The 24285-nt window shown below is 38.6% G+C and overlaps 1 protein-coding gene across 1 annotated transcript; it reads left to right on the top strand.

The window, feature by feature from the left end:
- The first annotated feature begins 608 nt into the window (after positions 1 to 608).
- On the top strand, positions 609 to 17542 carry LOC106082775 (uncharacterized). Its single transcript, XM_059364313.1, has 8 exons — positions 609 to 646; positions 720 to 892; positions 11354 to 12103; positions 14285 to 14521; positions 14583 to 15027; positions 15096 to 16130; positions 16183 to 16512; positions 16587 to 17542. Exons 1-8 carry the CDS (start codon positions 613 to 615, stop codon positions 17390 to 17392), a joined length of 3810 nt encoding a protein of 1269 aa, XP_059220296.1. The 5' UTR covers positions 609 to 612; the 3' UTR covers positions 17393 to 17542.
- Positions 17543 to 24285: the final 6743 nt, after the last annotated feature.

The following is a 24285-nucleotide window of genomic DNA, read 5'->3' as shown; positions in this document are numbered from 1 at the left end:
AAATCTGAGGTATATCAGAGATGGGTCTACCGATATAAGCAATTTTTTGTTTGTACTTCAATTGTACGCCGAAAGCGCTAATCATATATTTAAATTTGGGCTAAGTTATTTATTGGAAAAAACCCCAACCCAAAAAACGCACTCAAACGGGCATTAAATATCAGTTCAATGAGAGAAGAATAACACCTCCAGTAGGAGTTATATTTAAACGAAGACTGGTTTCACCAATCTTTAAAGGCAACTAACCTATATAAACAAATTTTTTTGACAGTCAGACTGACCAACATCACAAATCATGTATCAAGACGATCTTAAGTTTATATATTTTTATATAGGATATTACAAACCAAATGTTATAGTGAGTATACTCCCTCCTATGCGGTGTAGAGTATAAAAACAACAATAGCAACCATAAACAAAGTAAAACAAAATGCTTACAACATTTTTAAAGATCTAGATCATTAAGTTTAGATTCAAAATATCTTCAGTTTGAAAGCAAAGCTTGCCTGAAAAAGGTTGTTGAAAGCTAATCCTATCAAAAAATTTAAAAAAAAAATGGGAAGCAGTGAAAGCAAACCTCTTGCTATAGAAGACAAACCACCAGAGAGTGCAATGGAGTTCAAAATAAATGGAACTCCCTATACTGGTAAGCCGAAGCACTACTATATACTGAAGTGAAACCTAATAGAATGCTACTTTATGTGTGTTTCTAATGACAGTGAATCTTACAACCCTGGCTCCGGACACAACATTGAACACATTTATCAGAGATCATGCCCAATTGACGGCCACCAAATTTATGTGCCTCGAGGGTGGTTGTGGCGCCTGTGTGGTCTCAATCAAAAGCAAAAATCCTGCTACAGGAGAAATTAAAATATGGTCCGCCAATTCGGTAAGTCCCAATCAAAGTGATTGAAAAAGTTTGACGACAAAGATAATTAAAATCAATTAAAGCTTCAATTCAAAGTCATAATAGCTTAAATGTGAAACTGAAAACCCGTTTAAAAATTAAATTTGATATTCCTGCCACTCAGTTTGACGAGTAGGGAGTATTATAATTGCGTGCAACTTCTGTAAAACTAATTAAATATTCCATAAACATTCCATTAATGAATAGGGAATGAACTGTATCGAGTTATACGAGTATAACAGTATGTGTAACAGTTATCAATGTCAAAATGAACTGTTAGACCCACACTTCGAAATATCGAGAAAAGACATCCCTGCAAGACATAGGACCGGTCCTAAACTGGTGAATTTATCAGTTTTTTCTGACCAATGATTGGTCCCCGGACTATCCATATGACCGGCGATTTTAACATCGACATGTCGCCTAAAGTGATCAATAATTTTGGACTGGTCCCTTTACCGGTATGAAATATTGGTCATGTCACCGATTTAAAATAAATCGGTCATTTGACTGGTTCGAAATATTGGTCACTTCACCGGAAGTGGTCAATAATTTTGGACTGGTCCCTTTACCGGTTTGAAATATCGGTAATTTCACCGGTTTAAAAAAATGGGTCATTTGACTGGTTTGAAATTTTGTTCACTTCACCGGTTTGAAGAAGTCGATCATTTCACTGGTTTGAAAAATCAACCACTTCACCGGTTTCAAATATCAGTCATTTCACGGAGTTAAAAAACCTGTATTTTTTTTATACGATATGTCTTGTCTTTCTTATATATATTGGGTTGCCCAAAAAGTAATTGCGGATTTTTCATATAGTCGGCGTTGACAAATTTTTTCACAGCTTGTGACTCTGTAATTGCATTCTTTCTTCTGTCAGTTATCAGCTGTTACTTTAGCTTGCTTTAGAAAAAAAGTGTAAAAAAAAGTATATTTGATTAAAGTTCATTCTAAGCTTTATTAAAAATGCATTTACTTTCTTTTAAAAAATCCGCAATTACTTTTTGGGAAACCCAATAGTAAATGCCAAAGCTATGCGGTTTGTTTGTTTGTACGTTGCCCAGTAGGATAGAATAAAAATTAGTGGAAATAAGTCTGTCATTTTGGAACGGATAGAGATATTTTCATGAAATTGTATATGGTTATAGCTGAGATGTTATTGAGTTTATAAGCAAAATTTCAGGGCCCTAGATGTCCCAGGGGCCCATTGGTGGGCCTTCAAATTTGGTCACCTCGGCCCTACAAAATTTGGTTCGGGCTGTCAAAAGCGCATTTATGTTCCTTTTTAAGAACTTTTTGCTGCAAAGTGCTTAAAAAGCCCTAAAACAAACAGGCCTATATGTGCGGGATATCTTTTATAGTGTCCAAGAAATTTGACTAGGTTTCTTATTTTGTTGCTTGTGAAAGCATTCCTAAACCGATATGTTAAGATTCGATTCTTCAGTCACAAGTTATGCGAGCTACAAATCAAAAAATATAAAAAAATAGAATTTTTGGCATTTTTTCCTTAAAAAAAGTAATTTCATTGTTTCGTCTCTATACAGAAAATTTGGCCAAGTACTAACAATTTTGCTATACTATAAAGAAGACTTAATGTAGACTTAAGTGTAATTTTTATAAATTGTGTTAACTCTAACAAAAAAAATGGGAAAACCTTTCGAGTTCTCAAAACGCAAAGATTAGACTACCAACTTTATAACATGCCAGCTGGATCGGGCCCGCTCCGCTGTGCCTTCTTTTACCTTATATGCAGCAAAATTGTCCTTTGAATATATATATTCGACAATTAAAGAGCTTTTAGTGAAATACCATGCTACGAAAATTGTATATCGCTTGACTAACAGTTTAACAATATAAGTGCATTTATCTGAATCCCATCTTTATTGGTTTGGATGTAAGGTGTACTCGATTCTTAAAATATTTAATTTCACTCCGATATTCTCATGATGTCTGATTTAGGGATGTTTTCGGGGGTGAGGTGGTCCCCCAGACACTTGGCCTTGAAAAAATATCAGCATCGTGCTCTTTTCTCAAATACCATTTATTTGAACCCCATATTCCCATGGGTTTAAAGGGAGTTTGCAGGATGTGGCGTCCCCCAAACACATGGCCCCAAAATTGGTTATCAAATTCGTTTTCTAATCCCAAATAACTTTCATTTGAGCCACATATTGGCATGGTTGATACATTTTTACCCTTTGGGGGGGTATTTTGGAGAAGGGGTGATGCCCTAAATGCATGGTCCTACATTTGGATATCAAATACGTAATAAACTCCCAAATACCTATATTTGAGCCCCACATTGCGATGGTCAGTAAAAAATTGCTGTTTGTGAAAGTGGGTATCAATTCTTGCTCTTCTCCCCAATACCCCCCCTTAAGCTCCACATTGACTTGATCGGTAAATATGCCCGACTTAGGGGTGTTTTGGGGATTGGGTTGGTCCTTTAAACACTTAGCACGGAACATATATCAGCAATTTGCTCTATTCTCGTATCTATATATCATTTATTTGAACCCCATATAGCCATTGGCCTCAAAATTGGATATCAAATTCGATTTTTAATCTCATTTAAACTCCTTATTGCAAAAGTCAGCAAATATGTCCGGTTTGGGGTATTGGCCCTAAAAACTATAAATATTTAGTTCCACTCTCTGTAAGATTCAAGTTGTTTTGGTGAGCAAATACATCCTATTTGGGGGTTGTTATGGTGGTGGAACGTCCCCTAGACAGTAGGTCCCTAATGTTGATATCAGATACGTGGTCTACTCCCAAGTACCTTTAATTTGAGCCTCATATTTCCATAGTCGGCAAACATGACCGTCTTGGGGGGTATTTTGGAGGATGGGCGCCCACTCAGTGAGTTGGCCTTGAAAATATATATCGGATTCGTGTTCCACTTTAAAAACCCTCTTATTTGAGCCTCATATTGCAATATTCAGCAAATACTTTCTATTTGGGTGGTGTGTGGGTGTGGGGTGGCCCCATAGACACTTTTCCCGAATATAGATATCAAATACGTGCTTTACTCCCAAAGACCTTTCATTTGAGCCCCATATTGCTATGGTCGTAAATTTTTCCCCTTTGGGTGATGTTTTTGGGGAGAGGCGGCCTCCAAATACTCGGTCCCATATTTGGATACCAGATTCGTATTCAGCATTCAAAATACCTTTTATTTAAGCTCCATATTCCCATAGTCAGTAAATAAGTTCTGTTTAGGGGGTGTTTTGGGAAAGGGGTGGACCCCCAGAAACGTGGAAACACATTTGGATATCAGATTCGTATTTTACTCGCAAATACCTTTAATTTGAGTCCCATATTGTCATGGTCAGTAAATATGTACGATTTAGGTGTTTTGGGGCTTGGGGTGGGCCCCCTAGCACTTGGTCCGACAATTGGATATTATCCTAAATACCTTTCATTTGAGTCCTATATTGTCGTGATTGGTCTAAATAAATGTTTGGAAGGTTTTACGGTGAGGCAGCCCCCCTAGGTACCCCAACCGAAATTTGGATACCAAATTTTTATATTTAGGGTACAATATGAGAGCACACAAAATTTCGCTTAAATCGCACCACCCATCTCCGAGATCTGGCGTTTCGAAAATTAGGGTAAGGGGGAGGGTCCGCCACCCCTTCAGATATCAAAAAAATTAGTACCCTATTTTCACCACGGGGTCATTATGCACCATCTGTGAAAATTTCAAGAAAAGCGGTTCAGCCGTTTCTGAGTCTATAAGGAACACACAAACATACAAACAAACAAACCTACAAACAAACACAAATTGATTTTTATATATAAGATGTGTACTCAAATTCCAAACACCTTTCATTTGATATCCATATTGTGACAATTTGTAAATATGAGCTGCTGGGGGTTTTTGGGGGTAGGGAGGACCGTCAGACACCAAAAAATACATTTGTATGTCTGCTTTGTACACTACTTTTAAATATCATTCATTTGATACCCATATTCCCCAAAACGGTGAAAGAGGCCTGTTTGGGGTTTTTTCCCCCCGAACACTATGGTTGAAATTTGAATGCCAAGTTCGTACTGTACTCATAAATACCTTTCGTTTGATACCCATATTGTCCCAATCGGTAAACATGTCCGCCCGGCTGAGTTTTGGATGGGGCGTCCCCCCAGATTATTTGACCCAAAAATTTTATATAATAGATTTTATTAAAAATTTGTCCTTAAGAAAAATAATCTGCGGCGTCTATGGTTTAGCTTCTTGATCTCTTTTTCGGCGAGTTGAATGAAGTTTATCGGGATATTATTTGAGAGAGTTAAAATTTTTATTGTAACAAATTTTAAAGTTCTGGACTTTGAAAAATTTCAAAAAATGTTGATGTCATCTTACTTTTATGCAATTTATAAATTAACAAAGCAATACAATCGAGAACAAAACAATTTTATTTTTAACAATTTATTATTTCTATATCTTTCGTTTATTTTTAATTAATTAATTTGCTGGTTTTTTTTCTTCGCTACAATGCAGAATAATCTTGAAAACATGTGCAAAAATAAACAAGGAATTAATACAATCAAGATAAACAAAATAACGCTTAAACAATGTTAGGCATACAGACAAAAAGTAGCAATAAAAAAATAAATAGAACCAAATTAACTGAACAAGTTCCAGACTCAAGCTTAGCAATGACATTGACATCAGACCACAACTTGATATTGCAAACAATGGTGAACAAGCCATTGTAAATATTTTTAGAATTTATCTTACCTGTTACTTCAGGCCGGAGCAAATTTAGGGAATCCAACAACAATAATGCTTCTTAAAATTTAAATTAATTAACTAAGTTTGTTTGTGAATTTTCGTTAGGAAATCAAATTTGGGAATGAGTGAGGGGCCTGTTTTTGTTTTGCTGGAATCTACCTTACTGAGAGTTTCTAAATATACTTCAAAAAAAAAACTAAGGTACTATTGAGGATAAAGAAGCTCAATCAGAGGTCGTATGAGATATATTCTCAATTCATAGTTCTTTCTAGACAGTATTTAGCGTGGGTGCTAAAAGTCATAACTGAAATTCCAATACCCAAGCTTCGTAACAAATTTAAGATTCTAAAGGATCAATAATTTTACTACTACTGTGCAAAAGGACATTTGTTTTCAACTCCTACAAGGAAGAGATATAGACCCATTCAGAAGAATACGGATCTACACAAAATCACTTTGTTATTCGATTTGGTTATATCCGTCTACCTATCCTTCCATATTACAATAATTTGAGTAGAGAGTACAGACCACATTCAGTTCATCTTTAATATGTATATACTTGGCAGGGAGGCGGTTCAGATAAAGCTCTCATATATTTACATTTGATTAGAACTAATAATAATGATGTAATTTGTTTACCTATCTTCACGAAGGTACTAATGATATTCTTACTCTTCAGAATATTGATGGATTTCATTAAAATCGATTCATATATATCTCTCATTTATATGCAAATGCAAATTTGCCCATAAACATTCGGTTAAGGAACAAGATCAAAGTTCTCACATATCAATAAGTGCTGTCTGATTCAAGTTTAAGCTCAATCATCCGATCTTCTCAAAATTTAGCACAATATATTTTTTTTGTATAACTTCTATTATGTGTAGATATTTGGATCGAAATCAGTTTAGATTTTGATATTAAAAATATAACCATCAACATTCTATTGAGGAACAGAAGTAATTACTGATTCAAGATTTATGCTCAGTAATAAGGAAACTCCTTTTTATAGCAGCAGGGCAACACCTCTTTAGAGAGATTTTAGATATTAAAAATATAACCATCAACATTCTATTAAGGAACAGGAGTGATTCTGATTCAAGATTTAATCTCAATAATAAGGAAACTCCTTTTTATAGCAGCAGGGCAACACCTCTTTAGAGAGATTTTTTTTTTTTTGATTTCTAGTATCTCACAATTATCGCCAGCATCGGGAGGGCAAAACCACCGCCGAATTTTTTTCCTAATGTTCTCGCCAGGATTTGAACCCAGGCGTTCAGCTTCATAGGCGGGCTTCCCAACCTCTACCCCACGGTGGTCTCCTTATATTTAGATATAGATCCCATACTATAAATGCCCGTCCAATTCTCTTTTATTTGGAATAATTGCTACTTAAACCTCACTAGGGATTGAATCTAATAATAATGAGTTGCTCCAAGTCGAAATGCAAAATTGATAACGAAATCGAGTCCATGGTCTCATGTTGGCTTTGTTTATCGTTATATCATTCGAAGTGCGTGGGGATAGCCGGCCGCACTGTAGACAACTTACTTAGGATAAAGGACTTCGTTGGAGCTGTCCATTTTTTAAGGATACAAGAATACGGAAGAATTTGAAGTCATAAGTAATGAACTTAATAAGGTTGTTGAAAAGTTTGCGAAATATAAAGAAATGTTCACTAATGCTGCTTGTCTTGGGAAATATCTACATTCACCTTCCGACTCTTTAAGGAAAAGAAAACCTTAAATCGAGAGATCGGTCTATATGGCAGCTATATCCAAATCTGGACCGATCTGAGCCAAGTTGAAAAAGAATGTTGAGGGGCTTAACTTAACTCAGTGTATCAAATTTCGGCGACATGGAACAAAAAATGCGCCTTTTATGGGTCCAAAACCTTAAATCGAGAGATCGGTCTATATGACAGCTATATCCAAATCTTTATCGATCTAGACCAAATGACAGAAATATGACGAGGGGCTTAACTTAACTCACTGTATAAAATTCAAGCGACATGGGACGAAAAATGCGCCTTTTATGGGCCCAAAACCTTAAATCAAGAGATCGGTCTGTATGACAGCTACATATATCCAAATCTAGATCGATCTAGGCCAAATTGTAGAACTATGTCGAGGAGCTTAATTTACCCCACTGTCCTAAATTTCGGCGACATTGGACACACCTTTTATGGGCGCAAGACCTGGGACCGATCTGGGACAAATTGAAGAAGGATGCCGAAGGACTTAAAACAACTCACTGTCCCAATTTTCAGCACAATCGGATAATAAATGTGGCTTTTATGCGCCTAAGTTCCTAGATCGGCGGATCGGTATATATGGGGACTTACTTTACTTTAGCTGGCTATGACGGAACATTTGTTCCACTAGCCGAACGTAGTATAGCGTTCCAAGCGCTTCGATCCTCTGCGCTCATTTAAAATCTCTGACACCAAGTTTCGAGGCGTCTCCCACAACTTAATCTTTCCATCGGGCTTTCGGTCTTCCCGGTTTGTGTGTACCACCGTGTTTGCCTTAAAAATACTTCTTTGCTGGAGCTTCTTCATCCATTCTGACAACATGACCTAGCCAACGCAGCCGTTGTATTTTGATGCGTGTAACCATGTCGTCATCATACAGCTCGTGGTTCATACGTCGCCTATATTCGCCATTATTGCAAACTGGTCCATATATTTTACGAAGAATCTTTCTCTCCAATACTCCAAGCATTGCCTCATCTGCTTTCACAAGTACCCATGCCTCAGAACTATTTAACAACACGGGTAGTATCAGTGTCTTGTATAGTGTAATCTTCGTCTGTCGAAAGGTGGCCTGTTTCTAAACTGCTTACTTAGTCCAAAGTAGCATATGTTTGCCAGTATTATTCTGCGCTTAATCTCAAAACTGGTGTCATTCGTTTCGGTTACGGCGGTGCCGTTACTGACTCTCAAAGTTGTGGTTCCCAACTTTCTCCATTTTCTTTCTCTGCTCGGTTGTACAAGGCTTTTTGGGAGTGGAGACCATCCATTTCGTCTTATCTCCATTTACTGCCAGATCCATTTTCACGGACTCCCTTTCGATTCTTTCAAAGGCTGCAGTTACTACTTCTGGTGACCGACCTATGACCGATCGACGTCGTCGGCATTGGCGAGTAGCATATGTTCTCTTGTGATTAGTGTGCCATATCTATTCACATCTGCATCTCGTATAATCTTTTCCAACAGGATATTAAAGAGATCACACGATAGGCTGTCTCCTTGTCTGAAACCTCGTTTGGTATTAAATAGTTCAGAGAGATTCTTTTCTATTCTTACTGAGGAACGCGTATTAGCAAGTGTCATCCTGCAGAGTCTTATTAATTTTGCAGGGATACCAAACTCAGACATGGCTTACAATACCCTTGAACGTAAAGGAGTATCGAAGGCGGCTTTGTAGGCAACAAAGAGATGGTAGGCGTTGATTTGTCCTTCTCGGGTCTTTTCCAGGATTTGGCGCAGTGTGAATATCTGGTCCAGGGCGGATTTACCAGGGTAAAGCCGCATTGATAGGGACCAATTATCTCATTGACTTTAGGTTTTAAGCTTTCACACAGTACGCTGGAGAATATCTTGTATGCAATGGGGAGGAGACTTATTCCAATGTAGTTGGCACATTCCGTCTTGTCTCCTTTCTTGTGTACGGGACATAGTATGCTGATGTTCTAATCATCGAGTATGCGTTCTTTTAGCCAGATTGCGCCGATAAGCTGATGCATACGCCTTATCAGCGTGTCGCTTTCGGTCTTAAATAGTTCAGCGGGTAACCCGTCGGCTCCTACTGCCTTGTTGTTCTTTAGTCGGGTCACTGCTACTTGGACCTCATTCTGACTAAGATGTAATCATTCTATACCATCATCAGGGATTGGTTCTGAGGTATCCTCTTCGCCGCCAACGTCGGACACTAGCAGTTGGGTAAAATGTTCTTTCCATATCCTCAGCATTTTAACTGTGTCAGTTACCAGATTTCCTTCTTTCCTTCTCTGTCTCTGCAGGAGGATGTGCCTGCACCAAAGCCATCGGTTTGATGTTTAATTCTTTGGTAGAATTTCCGGACTTCATTCTGACTACATCTCATTTCGCTCACACTCACGTCTTTCCATTTCTTTTTTTCTTTGTGCGTAATAGACGTTTCTTCTCTTTCCTTTACTTCCGATACCTCTCCTTCATCTGGGGGCAATATCAAGATATAGTCCTATATAGCCCATCTTCGAACTTAACCTGCTTATAGACAAAAAAAAAGAATGTGTGCAAAGTCTCAGCTCAATATCTCTATTTTTAAAGACTGTAACGTGATTTCAATAGACAGACGGACGGTCATGGCTAAATCTTCTTAGATTTTTACGCTGATCAAGAATATATATACTTTATAGGATCGGAAATGGATATTTCGATGTGTCGCAAATGGAATGAAGAAATGAACATACACCCATCCATCGGTGGTGGGTATAAAAACAAGTTATTTAAGGAATATAAAATGTCTGGTTCTTCTATGGATTTTTCCATGTATTCAATATCAAGGTTGGAATATAATACCCAACATATTATTGCCTACCGTAATTACTTATGCTCCATGAAGCAACGAGTAAAATTAAATCCAAACAAATTTTATAAATTTTTTAATTCTAAGCGAAGATGTTGGACTCTTCCTAACACCCTCAAAACGTAGTTCACTTATCGCTGAAGGAAATAAAGACATTTGTAACATGTTTGCAAACTTTTTAGCCTCGATATATTCTGATGAAATGCATGATATCAACTCTGAATATCCATACGAGATTCTTCAATCCTCTTTAATAAGTATGCCTTGAATAACATTAATACCGAAGAACTTGGAAACTCTAAGATGCTCTTTTAAACCAGGCCCTGATGGGGTACCCGCTGGTGTACTTAAATATTTGCGCTGATCGCCTTAAATTTCCTTCAACCGAGATTTTCAATAGATCTATAAAATTAGGCCTTGAACCTGAACTATGGAAGAAATCCTATATTATTCCCCTATTTAAATCTGGAAGTAGGTTCCATGTATCAAATTATAGAGGCATTGCAAAGTTAAGTACTATACCAAAACTTCTTATGACTCGCATCAAGTTTCTTCAATTTATTCAGATGCGCAACACGGTAGGGTATAATGGTGGAGGGTATAAAAACCAAAAAAAAAACTCTCGACTACTAGTCTATCATTGGACCTACTCCAGCTCCCATTTGGATCTCCTTAAATCTTTTCTATAAATCCTGAATTTTTCTCTATAGACCACAGGCCATAACTCCCATTTCCGCTGGCCGCATTGAATGCCTTACTGGCATCCGTTCGAAATATCATGAGACCCTTATTCCATCATCTTTTGTCTCCTTAGAGTTTGGACAAACCGCCTGGTTGACGGATGTCATTCAATTATCCATTATTAGTACCAAGTACTCGATGCCCTCTATACCCGAAATCTAAAGGAAGAATCTCAAGAACAGCGATCCTCCATTATCATCCAAAAACCCAATGGATTATGACCTCTTTATTCAAGTCAAAGCCAATATGAGGTGGTGAAAATATACAAATATACAAATTCTTAGCTTTCACAATGGTTGAAACTATCGAAAGGTCGGCTTTGCTCGACTTTATTTCTTAAATGCCTATTTAAATTAAAAAATTAACTTTAAGCAACAATTACATCATCCATTTCAGTGCCTTGTATTGCTGAATACCTGCGGATCTTGGGAGATCACCACTTGCGAGGGTATTGGAAATCAACTCGATGGCTATCATCCCATACAAAAACGCATGGCCAAGCTAAATGCCACTCAATGTGGATACTGTACTCCGGGTTTTGTAATGAACATGTACAGCTTGTTGGAGTCCAAAGGAGGCCAAGTCAACATGGAAGAAATTGAGAATGCCTTCAGTGGCAACATATGTCGCTGCACTGGTTATCGACCCATTTTGGATGCTATGAAATCATTTGCCTCAGATAATTTTGTTATGCTGCCCGCCGAAGAATGCCAAGATATTGAAGATCTGGTTGGCAAAAAATGTCCCAAAAGTGATTCGGGGGCCTTGTGTTCGGGTCAGTGTCATAAACCTATGAAAATGTTACGCTATGCCGAAGGAATTTTATGGTTTTGGCCTCAAGATCTCAAGGAGCTCTTGCTGATTCTCAGCCAAATACCAGCAGATGAGGAATATATGTTGGTGGGAGGCAACACTGCCCATGGAATTTATCGTCGTTCCGAAAATATTAAACATTTTATAGACATTCATGGTGTGGCCCAGTTGAAGGAATTCAAATTGTCCAAAGACAAATTAACATTGGGTGCCAGTTTGACACTTTCAGAAACGATGGATATCTTCAATAAAGTATCTGATGAGAAGGGATTCCAGTATTGCCAAGAGCTATGGCAACATTTTCAACTGATTGCCAATGTGCCAGTGAGAAATGTAAGTATTTTTGCTATATTCTAAAATGACCTAGGATCTTTGGGTGTTAAACCATTAACGATGAATGGATAGAATAATATTCAAGAATAGAGTTATATCAGAAGAATTCTATTTCTAGATAGGAAAAAGATATGCTAATGAAATTTGGATTGGCGTAAAGTAGATGGATGAAAATTGTTAAAAAAATGTTGCGGTCATATAAGGTCATATTTTGGAAGAAAAGTGATAGGCCTGTCGAAAATTCGCAATTTTTTACATCCAAAACAAAATTAATTCCAAAAACTCCTGGGAGTGAGTTTCTGCAAAACATTTCAGTTTCTTGTTGCCTTTTATGGTTGCTACAATAAAAAAAATTAAAGCGATAATCCTACTACTTTTGAGAGCAGGTGCTATTTTAGGTCAAAGTCATTAAAATCCACTTTTCTTGGCCAAATGGTCATAAACTTTAGGAAATAACAAAAATTTTCATTTTCAAGTTTTGTGCTTCTTAGGGCGAAGATCATTAAATTTGATTCGATTGATTTGAATATTTTTTTTTAATTTCTTAAGAAATTTTTAAAAAATTACTTCGTCTAACATAAGTCACTGTGTCCAATTTCAGTGAAATCGGATTATAAATTTGGCTTTTAATGAGACTAAGACTTTAAATCGAAATATCGATCTATATGGGAGCTATATCCAAATCCGGACCGATTTGGGCTAAGTTGCAGAAAAATGTCGAAGAGCCCAACACAACACACTGTCGCAAATTTTTCGACATCCGACCAAACATACGCCTTTTATGGGCTCAAAACCCTTAATCGACATATGGGTCTATATGGCAGCTATATCCAAATCCTGATCGATCTAGGCCAAATTGCAAAAATATGTCGAGGGGCTTAACTTAACTCACTGTCTCAAATTTCGGCGACATCGGACAATAAATTCGCCTCTTATGGGCCCAAAACCTTAAATCGAGAGATCGACAGCTATATTCAAATCTGGACTGATCTAGGCGAAATTGAAGAAGGATGTCGAAGGGCCTAACACAACTCACTGTCTCAAATTTTGGCGATATTGGACAATAAATGCGCCTTTTATGGGCTCAAAACCTTAAATCGAGAAATCGGTCTATATGGCAGCTATATCCAAATCTGAACCGATTTGTGCCATATTGAAGAAGTATGTCGAATGACTTAACTCACTGTCTCAAATTTCGGCGACATCGGACAATAAATGCGCCGCTTATGGGCCCAAAACCTAAAATCGAGAGATCGGTCTATATGGCAGCTATATCCAAATCTGAACCGATTTGTGCCATATTGAAGAAGTATGTTGATGGGCTTAACTTAACTCACTGTCTCTAATTTTGGCGATATTGGACAATAAATGCGCCTTTTATGGGTTCAAAACCTTAAATCGAGAGATCGGTTTATATGGCAGCTATATCCAAATCTGGACTGATCTGGGCGAAAATGACGAAAGATGTCGAAGGTCCTCACACAACTCACTGTCCCAAATTTCGGCGACATCGGACAATAAATGCGCCTTTTATGGGCCCAAAACCTAAAATCGAGAGATCGGTTTATATGGCAGCTATATGCAAATCTGAACCGATTTGCGCCATATTGAAGGAGTATATCGAGGGGCTTAACTTAACTCACCGTCTCAAATTTCGGCGACATCGGACAAAAAATGCGCCTTTTATGGGCCCACAACCTTAAATCGAGAGATCGGTCTATATGACAGCTATATGCAAATCTCGATCGATCTAGGCCAAATTGCAGAAGTATGTCGAAGGGCTTAACTTAACTCACTGTCCCAAATTCCGGCAACATCGGACAATAAATGCGCCCTATTGTTAAACATGTCCGTTCGGGTGGGTTTTGGGATAGGGCGTCCCCCCAGGTTATTTGACCCCAAATAATATATTACCAAATTCGTGTTTATGGGGTACCATAAGGTGGCATAAAAAAATGTTGCTTGAATCGGTGCACCCATTTGCGAGATCTGGTGTTTTTGAAAGAGTTCATAAGGGGGAGGGTCCGTCCCCCTTGCTGTTGAGCTTAAACTTGAATTGGACAGCAACCATTGAGTATCCACACGCTGTTTTTTATTAACCATGACCATGGGCAAATTTTGCTTTTGCAGTATATTTGCTGGTGATATTGAGATGATAATTTAATCCTTTGGTCCTTTCAGAATGGCACACTGGCCGGTAATATTTCAATTAAAAAAACCCATAGAGAATTTCGATCGGATGTTTTCTTACTGCTGGAGACTCTTAATGCCAAAGTCATAGCCTGTTGTGCGCCCGATGGAAACCCCATAACATTTTCAATGGCCGAATTTATGACGGACACCACACCGAAAACCATAATTCTTGCTTTTGAATTGCCGGCCTATTCCAAGGACAACTTTATATTCAAATCATACAAGGTAAGGGTAATAGCCACCGATGTGATATTAAAACATTTAAACTTCTTCAATCTTGGTTCAGATTATGTCCAGAGCCCAAAATAGTGCTGCCTATGTTAATGCTGGATTTTTACTGGAATTGCAGTCGCTTGCCACAGGCATTGTAAAAAATTCTCGCATTTGTTTTGGAGGCATTAGACCGGATTTTGTTCATGCTACAGCTGTTGAGCAGTTGTTGCAGGGCCAGTGTTTCTATGATAAAGGTGTGGTACAAAATGTCTTTTCTACACTCTCCACCATTTTGCAGCCTGATGCCTCATTGCCCAATGCTTCACCTGAATATCGCATGAAGTTGGCCTCGGGGCTGCTGTTCAAATTTCTATTGGTTCACAGTCCACAAGATAGAGTGCGTCGCGATTATATAACTGGGGGGCCTCTGCTAAAGCGAGAACTCTCCTCCGGTCTTCAGACATTTGACACCCAGCCAAGTAATTATCCAGTTACTCAGCCAATACAGAAGTTAGAAGGTACAATTTGTTCAGATTATTGCAGGATCAAAATCTAATTTTGTTTTGTTTCCTTTCTGTGGTTATAGCTTTGATTCAATGCGCCGGTGAGGCCAAATATATGAACGACTTAATAACCTCCCAGAATACGGTGCATTGTGCTTTCGTGGGGGCCACCATGGTGGGACGTATGATTGAAAGCATTGATGCCTCGCAAGCCTTGCAGATGCCCGGGGTTGTGGCATTCTTTTCAGCCAAGGATATTCCTGGCATTAATTCCATCGTGGACACCGAACAACAATACGAACTTGAGGAGCTATTTACCGCAGGTTTGGTGCGCTATCACAGCCAGCCTCTGGGTATGATTGTGGCCCAGAGTAGAGATATAGCCGAAAGGGCCACCAAAAAAGTCAAGGTTTTCTACTCGCGAGGTGACTCAGCCCCCAGCATTATGCCCACTTTGGGCGATGTCTTGGAAAATAATCGCTTGGATCGCATTAAAACCATGTTAAAATCCAATGTCCAGCAAGCAAAGTTGTCTGCCCCGGCACATTATGAAGTACATGGTATTTTCGAAATAGGTCTTCAGTATCACTTCACCATGGAACCACAAACCTGCATTGTGATACCAGGCGAAGAACGTCTAGAGGTGTACTCCTCCACGCAATGGCCCGATCATACCCAAGCTGCAATTGCGAAGATGCTGCAGCTCAAGGCTGCCCAAATCCAGCTGAAGATTCGACGCCTTGGAGGTGCCTATGGCGCCAAACTTACCCGCTGTAATTTCGTGGCCTGTGCTGCTGCACTGGCTGCCCAGAAACTTAATCGTCCTGTTCGATTTGTGCAATCTCTGGAGTCTATGATGGATACTCTGGGTAAACGTTGGGCTTACCGCTCCGATTACAAGGTTCATGTTGAGGCAAATGGTAAATTTGTGGCAATGCAACACAATTTTTATGGAGATGCCGGTTGGAATCCCAACGAAAACTTTGCACCACTTTTTACAGTCGCTTTATTTAGAAGCTGTTATAATTTTACCGAACAAAATCATCAACTGGTGGGAAATGTTGTATTGACAGATGCCCCAAGCTCTACATATATGCGAGCTCCTGGTTCTTTGGAAGGTAGGTAGAAGTTTGATGGAGCTTCTCATTTTTCAGCCTGTTGATGTTACAGGTACTGCTATGATTGAAAATATAATGGAGCACCTAGCCTTTGAGGGCAATCTGGATCCTGCAGAGGCTCGCATGGTAAATATCAAAGAAGGCAATAGAATGAGAGAATTGCTGCCCCAATTCCTAAAATCCAGCGAATATAAGAACCGACGTTGGGAAATCGATCAGTTTAATGCCCAGAATCGTTGGCTTAAGAAAGGCCTGGGTCTGGCAATTATAGATTTTCCCTATCAATATGATCCCAATTTTGGTACTTTTCCAGCAACCGTCACCATATATCATGTTGATGGTTCTGTGGTTATTACTCATGGGGGCATTGAAATGGGTCAAGGTAGGTTAGGAATACTAAATCTCTCTCTCTCTTTCCCTCTCTCTGTCTGTAATTCATTTATTTCTGATTTTCAGGCGTTAATACCAAAGCTGCCCAGGTGGCTGCTCTTGTTTTGGGTATTTCTTTGGATTTTGTGAAAATTGAAAGCGCCGATACTATTAATGGTGCCAACGCCCTTTCGAGCAGCAATTCCATGACCAGCGAATGTGTTGGCTATGCCATTCGCAAGTGTTGCAATACCCTTAATGAACGTCTGAAACCAATTCGTGATTCCCTGGGCAAAAATGCCACTTGGATGCAGGTAGTGCAAGCTGCTTGGCAAAAGTCCACAAATCTCATTGCCAGTGAGCAATACAAATTTGGAGATATGCAACAGTACAACATCTACTCCATATCTTTGACCGAAGTGGAGGTGGATATCTTAACGGGAAACCATTTGATTAAGCGTGTCGATATTCTTCAAGATGTGGGTGAAAGTTTGAGTCCCAATATTGATATTGGCCAAATTGAGGGAGCATTTGTTACGGGCCTTGGTTACTGGTTGACAGAGCAGTTAATCTATGATCGTCAAACTGGCCAACTGTTGACCAATAACACCTGGACCTATAAAACACCCGGAGCCAAGGATATACCCATTGATTTTCGCATTGAAATGTTACGTGGCCCAGCAAATACCACAGGTTTTATGAGCTCGAAGGCTTGTGGAGAGCCTCCTACGTGTTTGGCTGTAAGTGTTTTATTTGCTTTGCAGCATGCCATACAATCGGCCCGCAAAGATGCTGGCTTGGAGAGAAAATGGGTTCGTCTTGGAGCACCCACAACACCGGAGACTATTGTCCTGAATGCGGGCAACGATGTTGCATCCTTTGCCTTAGAGTAAACTTAAGCCATAAGAAAAAAATCCTTTAAATCAAAAAGAAAAAAATTCTAAATATTGTATTTATATCAAATTTTTTAACATTTGTCCATTGATTTTTGTCTTTTTTTGCTTTAAATAAATAAACGAATTTATTCCTGTTATAGGTTAGAGAAATGATGATGCGGTATTAACTCGCCCCATAACGCCCTTGCCATCCCTAATACTTTTCCCATTAAAAGTCCGTATGCTGACTCGTATTAACTCCCCCCTTAACACCCTTGCCATCCCTAATACTTTTCCCATTAAAAGTCCCTATGTTGACTCTACCCTTTTATAATGTCAAACCGAATGGGCAGAAAATAATCTGCGTTTTTTTTTTCAGTTTCCTTTTACATAACATGCATGTATGGTAACCCTAAACACACATGCTTTTAGTTCGTGCCTTAACTTCGTTCGATTCGGTTGCAATGCCAGAAGTTGCTATTAAATCTCTAATTTACCACGGATAAAAGTGAAAATTGCATTGGAATTTGTTATTAATCCTTAGAATAGTGCATTATTTATCATTTGGTGCAATAATATATATGAAATGTATAATAGTTTTTCCAAAAATAGTGTTTTAAGTTGCTGCTGTTCTGTATTTTAATTGTTGGTCTGCCAGCTATAAATTGTGGTGAAGTGAAAAATGTAAACAAAGCCATTCGTGGTGTGTTCTAATCGCAATGAACTATGGTGTGTTTCTATAGGTGTGTGAATTGGATGGTGGTGGTGAACCAAATTAACGAGCATTGATTTACTCCAATAAGAGCAAACAAGGTGAGGGGAAAAGCCTGTTGCACAATGCAAGAAGAAGAGGGTGTGAAATGGTAAGTTATTTATCTATCTGTTTATATATATAAAAATGAATTTGTGTATGTTTGTTTGTATGTTTGTTAGTTCGTTGGTTTGTTTGTGGGTTTGTGCATTTTTTTGTTCTGATAGACTCAAAAACGGCTAAACCGATTTCTTTGAAATTTTCACAGATTGTTGGGAGTGGTTCGGAAGGAGCAATAGGCTATATAATTTATTGATATCTCAAGTGGGGCGGACCCTCCCCCTTACCCTGAAAGTACCACTCAAAAATAAAAGTTAACCGATCGGGGCAATATGGGGTTCAAATGAAAGGTATTCGGGAGTAGAATACAAATTTGATATCAAAATTTTGGTTTAAGTAACTGAGCGATAGCCCCAATCTCAAAACACCTTCAAATAGTCTTATTGGACGATGACAATATGGGGTTCGAGTGAAAGGTATTCGGGAGTAGATTACGAATATAGGCAGGAAGAAGACTTAGGCTATATAATTTGTTGATATAGGAAGGGGGCGGACTCTCCCCCGTTACCCCAAAAACACCACCCAAAATCAAGGTTGACCGATCGGGACAGTATGGGTATCAAATTAAAGATATTGGAGAGTAGAATATGAACCTTATCTTATATATAAAATTCAATGTGTGTTTGCTTCATTGTTTGTTTGTTAGTTTGTTCCGTATAAACTCAAGAACGGTGGAAGCGATTACCTTGTTTGTTTGTTAGTTCGTTGGTTTGTTTGTGGGTTTGTAAATTTTTTTGTTCCGATAGACTCAAAAACGTCTAAAGCGATTTCTATGAAATTTTCACAGATTGTGGAAAGTATACCGGAAGGAGCAATGGACTATATAATTATTTGATATTGCAAGTGGTCGGACCCTCCCCCTTACCCCCAAAGTACCACCCAAAAATAAAAGTGAACCGATCGAGATAATATGGAACTTCAATTATTGACATTCAAGAGTAGAGTACGAATTGCATATTAAAAATTTGGTCCAAGTATTTGGGGATCCGCCCCGACCCCAAAACCCCCCACAATTAGGTTTATTGGACGATTATGACAATATGGGGCTCGAATGAAAGGTAATCGGGAGTAGATTACGAATATGCTCAGAAAGAAGGTATAGGCTATATAATTTGTTGATATTGGAAGGGGGCGGACCCTCCCTCGTTACCCTAAAAACGCCACCCAAAATCAAAAGTGGACTGATAGTGACAATATTGCTATGAAATGAAAGGTTTTTTGGAGTACAATACGAATATGTAATTAAAAATTTAGATCAAGTATGCGAGAGGTCGTCCAACTCAAAAAACTCCTCCAAACAAACATAATGGACGTAAATATCAATATGGGAGTCAAATGAAAGGTATTCGGGCGTAGAATACGAATATGACATAAAAAATGAGGTCCAAGTAATTGGGGTCGGCCAACCCCCAAATGGTAATATAATTCGATCATAGCTAGATGAGCCACAAATTAAAGGTGTTTGGCAGCAGATTACGAATATGACATTAAACTTTGTGTCCAAGAATCTAGGCGGTGCTTTACCTCCTAAAGTCGCCTCCAAAAGTTTATTTGACCAATTAAAACAATTCATTCAAATTTGTGTTCAAGTGGAAGATGGAGTGGGACGCCCCCCACCAAACGGCTGTATACACCTATTATGACAATATGGGGTTAAATTAAAAGCATAAGGTTGTGGACTGCGAATATGATATCTTTATTCTGCTCATATATCGGGTTGCCCAAAAAGTAATTGCGGATTTTTCATATAGTCGGCGTTGACAAATTTTTTCACAGCTTGTGACTCTGTAATTGCATTCTTTCTTCTGTCAGTTATCAGCTGTTACTTTTTGGGCAACCCAATATATAGCGCACCAACTCACCCCAAAACAGTTGATCAATTATAATGACCTAACAGGACACTGCCGCCATACCCCCAAAGTTATGACGTTCAGTGTGGTAAGAGCAAACCTTAACCTCAAGGTGACCGCCATTTTTAGCTCATCGACAAGGAGCCTTCTTTTCCAAGACAAACAACGTGTTGCTGGGCAACAATTTTATGTTCAAAAGTTTTACATGTTTTAATTACGAAGAACTGTCGCCACCGCACCAAATATAAAGCCGGCAAAATCAGTTTTTTACCACTGAGAATCGTTTAATATGGCAATTTGATTTGATTTAAAGAAGACTAAATTATGACTATTCAACAGGAAGATATATAGTCAGTTATAGACATCTACCACATGATGATGAATGTTATATGCGCTAAGCCGCTCCAAGCATGGCCGCAAAATATATACGTAACTTGGTGAATGCTAGGAAGAGTAATTGAATGATGTAAAGGAAGCGCAGCGAAGCGGACCGGGTACAGCTAGTCTATATATTGGGTTGCCCAAAAAGTAATAGCGGATTTTTTTAAAAGAAAGTAAATGCATTTTTAATAAACCTTAGAATGAACTTTAATCAAATATACTTTTTTCACTTTTTTTCTAAAGCAAGCTAAAAGTAACAGCTGATAACTGGCAGAAGAAAGAATGCAATTACAGAGTCACAAGCAGTGAAAAAATTTGTCAACACCGACTATATGAAAAATCCGCAATTACTTTTCGGGCAACCCAATATATAAAAATGAATTTGTGGTTGTTTGTATGTTTGTTTGTTTGTGGGTTTGTAAATTTGTTTGTTCCGTATAGACTCAAAAACGGCTGAACCGATTTCTTTCAAATTTTCACAGATTGGGGAGTGGTCTGGAAGGAGCAATAGGCCATATAATTTTTTTAAATCTAAAGGGTCCGCCCCCTCCCCGTTTCCCCAAAAGTACCACCCAAAAATAAAGGTGAACCGATCGGGGCAATATGGGGCTCAAATGGAAGGTATTAGGGAGTATAATACAAATTTGATATCCAAGGTCCAAGTTCCTAGGGGGCTGCCCCAACCTCAAAACCCCATCAAATAGGCATATTGGACGATAATGACAACATGGGACTCGAACAAAAGGCATTCGGGAGTGGATTACGAATATGATCAGAAAGGAGGAATAGGCTATATAATTTGTTAATATTGGAAGGGGCGGACCCTCCCACATTACCCCAAAAACACCACCCATAATCAAGGTTGACCGTTCGGGACAAAATGGGCACCAAATGAATCATATTGGAGACTAGAATGCGAATATGGTATTAAAAGTTGTACCCAGAAAGTCTCCCTTACCCCAAGCAAAACTCCTCCCAGCAGACAAATTGAACGTTCCTATCAATTTAAGTCTCAAATGAAAGGAATTCGAGAGTAGATTACGAATCTGGCATACAAAATCAGTTCGAAGTATAGGTAGTAGATGACGAATATGGCAAAAAAAATTATGGGAGCTGTCTCCACCCCCAAAAATCGCCAAATTGGCATATTTGCCGATCATGGCTATATGTGACTCAAGTGAAAGCAATTTGGGAGTAGATTAAGAAAATTACATTAAAATGTTTGTTAAGGGTATTAAGGTGGAGCTAAACCCCCTTAAAACACCTCAAATTGGTTATTTGACCCATCCTGGCAATATGGAACTCAAATGAAAGGTATTTTAGAGTACAAAAGGAATCCATTTTTGGGGCCAAGGGTTTGTGGGTAGCACCCACTAAACTGAACTTATTTTCCGAATATATCAATATGTGGCTCAAATGAAAGGTTTTTGAGAGTAAAAAACGAATTTGGGACCGATTTTTAAAAGAAAGTTATTTGGGAGTAGAGCATAATTCATGCTCTTAAACATCCAAATTTGAACGGAATGTCTGAGGCACCATCCCACCTTCATAAAGCATTCCCCGTTAAATGGATACATAGACCAATCACGACAATATAGGGCAGAAATTAAACAGGACTTTTTTTACCGACTTACGTAATATGGGGGACATATGAAAATTATTTGAGAGTATAGCACGATGCATATATTTACTTTAGGGCCAAGTGTCTGGGAGGCCACCTCACTACCAAAATACACCCCATACCGGACGTATTTTTACCCACTGAAAAATAGGAGTCTAAAGAGTCAAATAATTGAGTAGAGCAAAAAATAGCAAATAAACATTTCATTAAAGAACAGGGGCCAACTTCTCACATATCAATGAGTCCTATCCGATTCAAGTTTAAGCTCAATGATAAAGGACCTTCTTTTTATAGTATAGTACCTCACAATAGTCCCCACATATGGAGGGGATAACCACCACTTAAAATTTTTCCAATGTTATCGACACGATTTTTTCGTTTATTATTATTGGCGGATTTGCTTACCTCTGCGCTTCAATGACACGAATTCTATAACCACATTCGGGGCGAAATGTCCCCATCTTAAAACTCTACCAAAACAGGACTTATATATCGACCATTGCAATATAAGGCTCAAATAAAAATAAAAGAGAGTTAAAGAAGGCGCTCCGGAGAGTGCCCGGTTCGGCTAGTCTATTATATAAAAATGAAATTGTTGAGCTTTGTTTGTTTATTTTTTAGTTCCGTATAGATTTAAAGACGGCTGAACCGTTTTCATGAAATTTTCACAGATGATAGAGTTTGAGCCCCCGGTGAAATTACGGTACAAAATTTTTTGATATCCGAAGGGGAGGCGGACCCTCCCCTTTACAACCATTTTCAAAAATGTCAGATCTCGGAGTTGGGTTAAGCGGAATTTAGTATGCCACCTTATGGTATAATACGAAACTGGTATAAAATGTTTGGGTCGAATAACCTGGGGGGACGTCCCATTCCAAAACCCACCCGAACGGACATGTTTACCGATTGGGACAATATGGGTATCAAATGAAAGGTATTTAAGAGTAGGGTACGAACTTGGCAAACAAATGTCTACTATGTGTTGGGCTCACCCAAAAACACCACCCCTAAAGACTATTTTAATGTCTTGCGCAATATGTGTATCAAATGAAGGATATTTAAAAGTAGAGTACCAATCTGATATGAAAATTTATTGCCTGGTGTTTGAGGGGCCTCTCCAACCCCCAAAAACCCCCAGCAGGGCATATTTACCGATTGGGACAATATGAATATCAAATGAAAGGTGTCTGGAAGTTGAGTATAAATTTGTTATAAGAATTTTGTCTAGGTGTATACAAGGCCTACCCATAAAAAACCCCAAAACGGGCATGAATGTCCAACGTCACAAAATGGGTTTCAAATGAGAGGTCGTACTCAACTCACAAAGAGTACGAATCTAGTATATACATTTGGGACAGAGCCAGGGACCGGCCCACCCACTAAATATCCTTCGATAGGACGTGTGGCTCGAGCGGGATAATATGTGAATTAAAAGAAAGCTCTATGTCAGTAGAGTTCGAATCAAATGTTGATATAAGGATTCAAGAATCTGGGTCACGTCCAGCCGTCCTGCCGTTCAGTGGGACATGTAGTTCGCTACAATAAAGGACTCAAATAAATTGTCTTTGGGTCTTAGCGGCGGGGGGAGCGATCCTATCCTCAAAATAAAAACAACACAAAACGGTCATGTAGAACGACCGAGAATAAATTGTACTCAAATGAAAGGATGTGTCAGAGGGCAATCCCCCTCCCCCTATTCTACCCAAAAAAACAAAATTTAAAAACAATATATATGAAGGTCGATCAGGATAAAATAGGACAGCAATAAAAGATCTTTGGTAGCAGAATACACTTTTTACCCTCAAGTTGGGATAGACATAGGAGGACCTACAAATCATTAGACATGTGGTACCCCAAGTGATAGCTTTGGAATATGATTTTGAATAAAGATAAACAATACAAAATAAAATTAATTAGTGTGGATCTGAAAGAGACTCGTTGCCCTGAGCATTTTGATAGTCACCTTCAAAATGCTTGACATTATAGGGCTCAAATAAAATCGTGCTCTAGCACGATACTGATATTATTTCAGGGTCCGCCTCCTAAATAATAATAGGTATTTGATAGTAGAAAGACAATTTGATATCCAATTCGTGTCCAAGTATTTGAGGGTGGTCTCACCGCATAAACTCCCCCTAAACCAATGGCAATCGGGGCTCAAATAAAAGAAATTTGAGAGTAGAGCACG

The sequence above is a fragment of the Stomoxys calcitrans genome, chromosome 3 (genome assembly GCF_963082655.1).
Source record: "Stomoxys calcitrans chromosome 3, idStoCalc2.1, whole genome shotgun sequence".
In the NCBI taxonomy this organism is placed as follows: Eukaryota; Metazoa; Arthropoda; class Insecta; order Diptera; family Muscidae; genus Stomoxys; species Stomoxys calcitrans.
The sequence above is the reverse complement of the archived record's forward strand: the minus strand, read 5'-3'. Positions and strand labels throughout refer to the sequence as shown.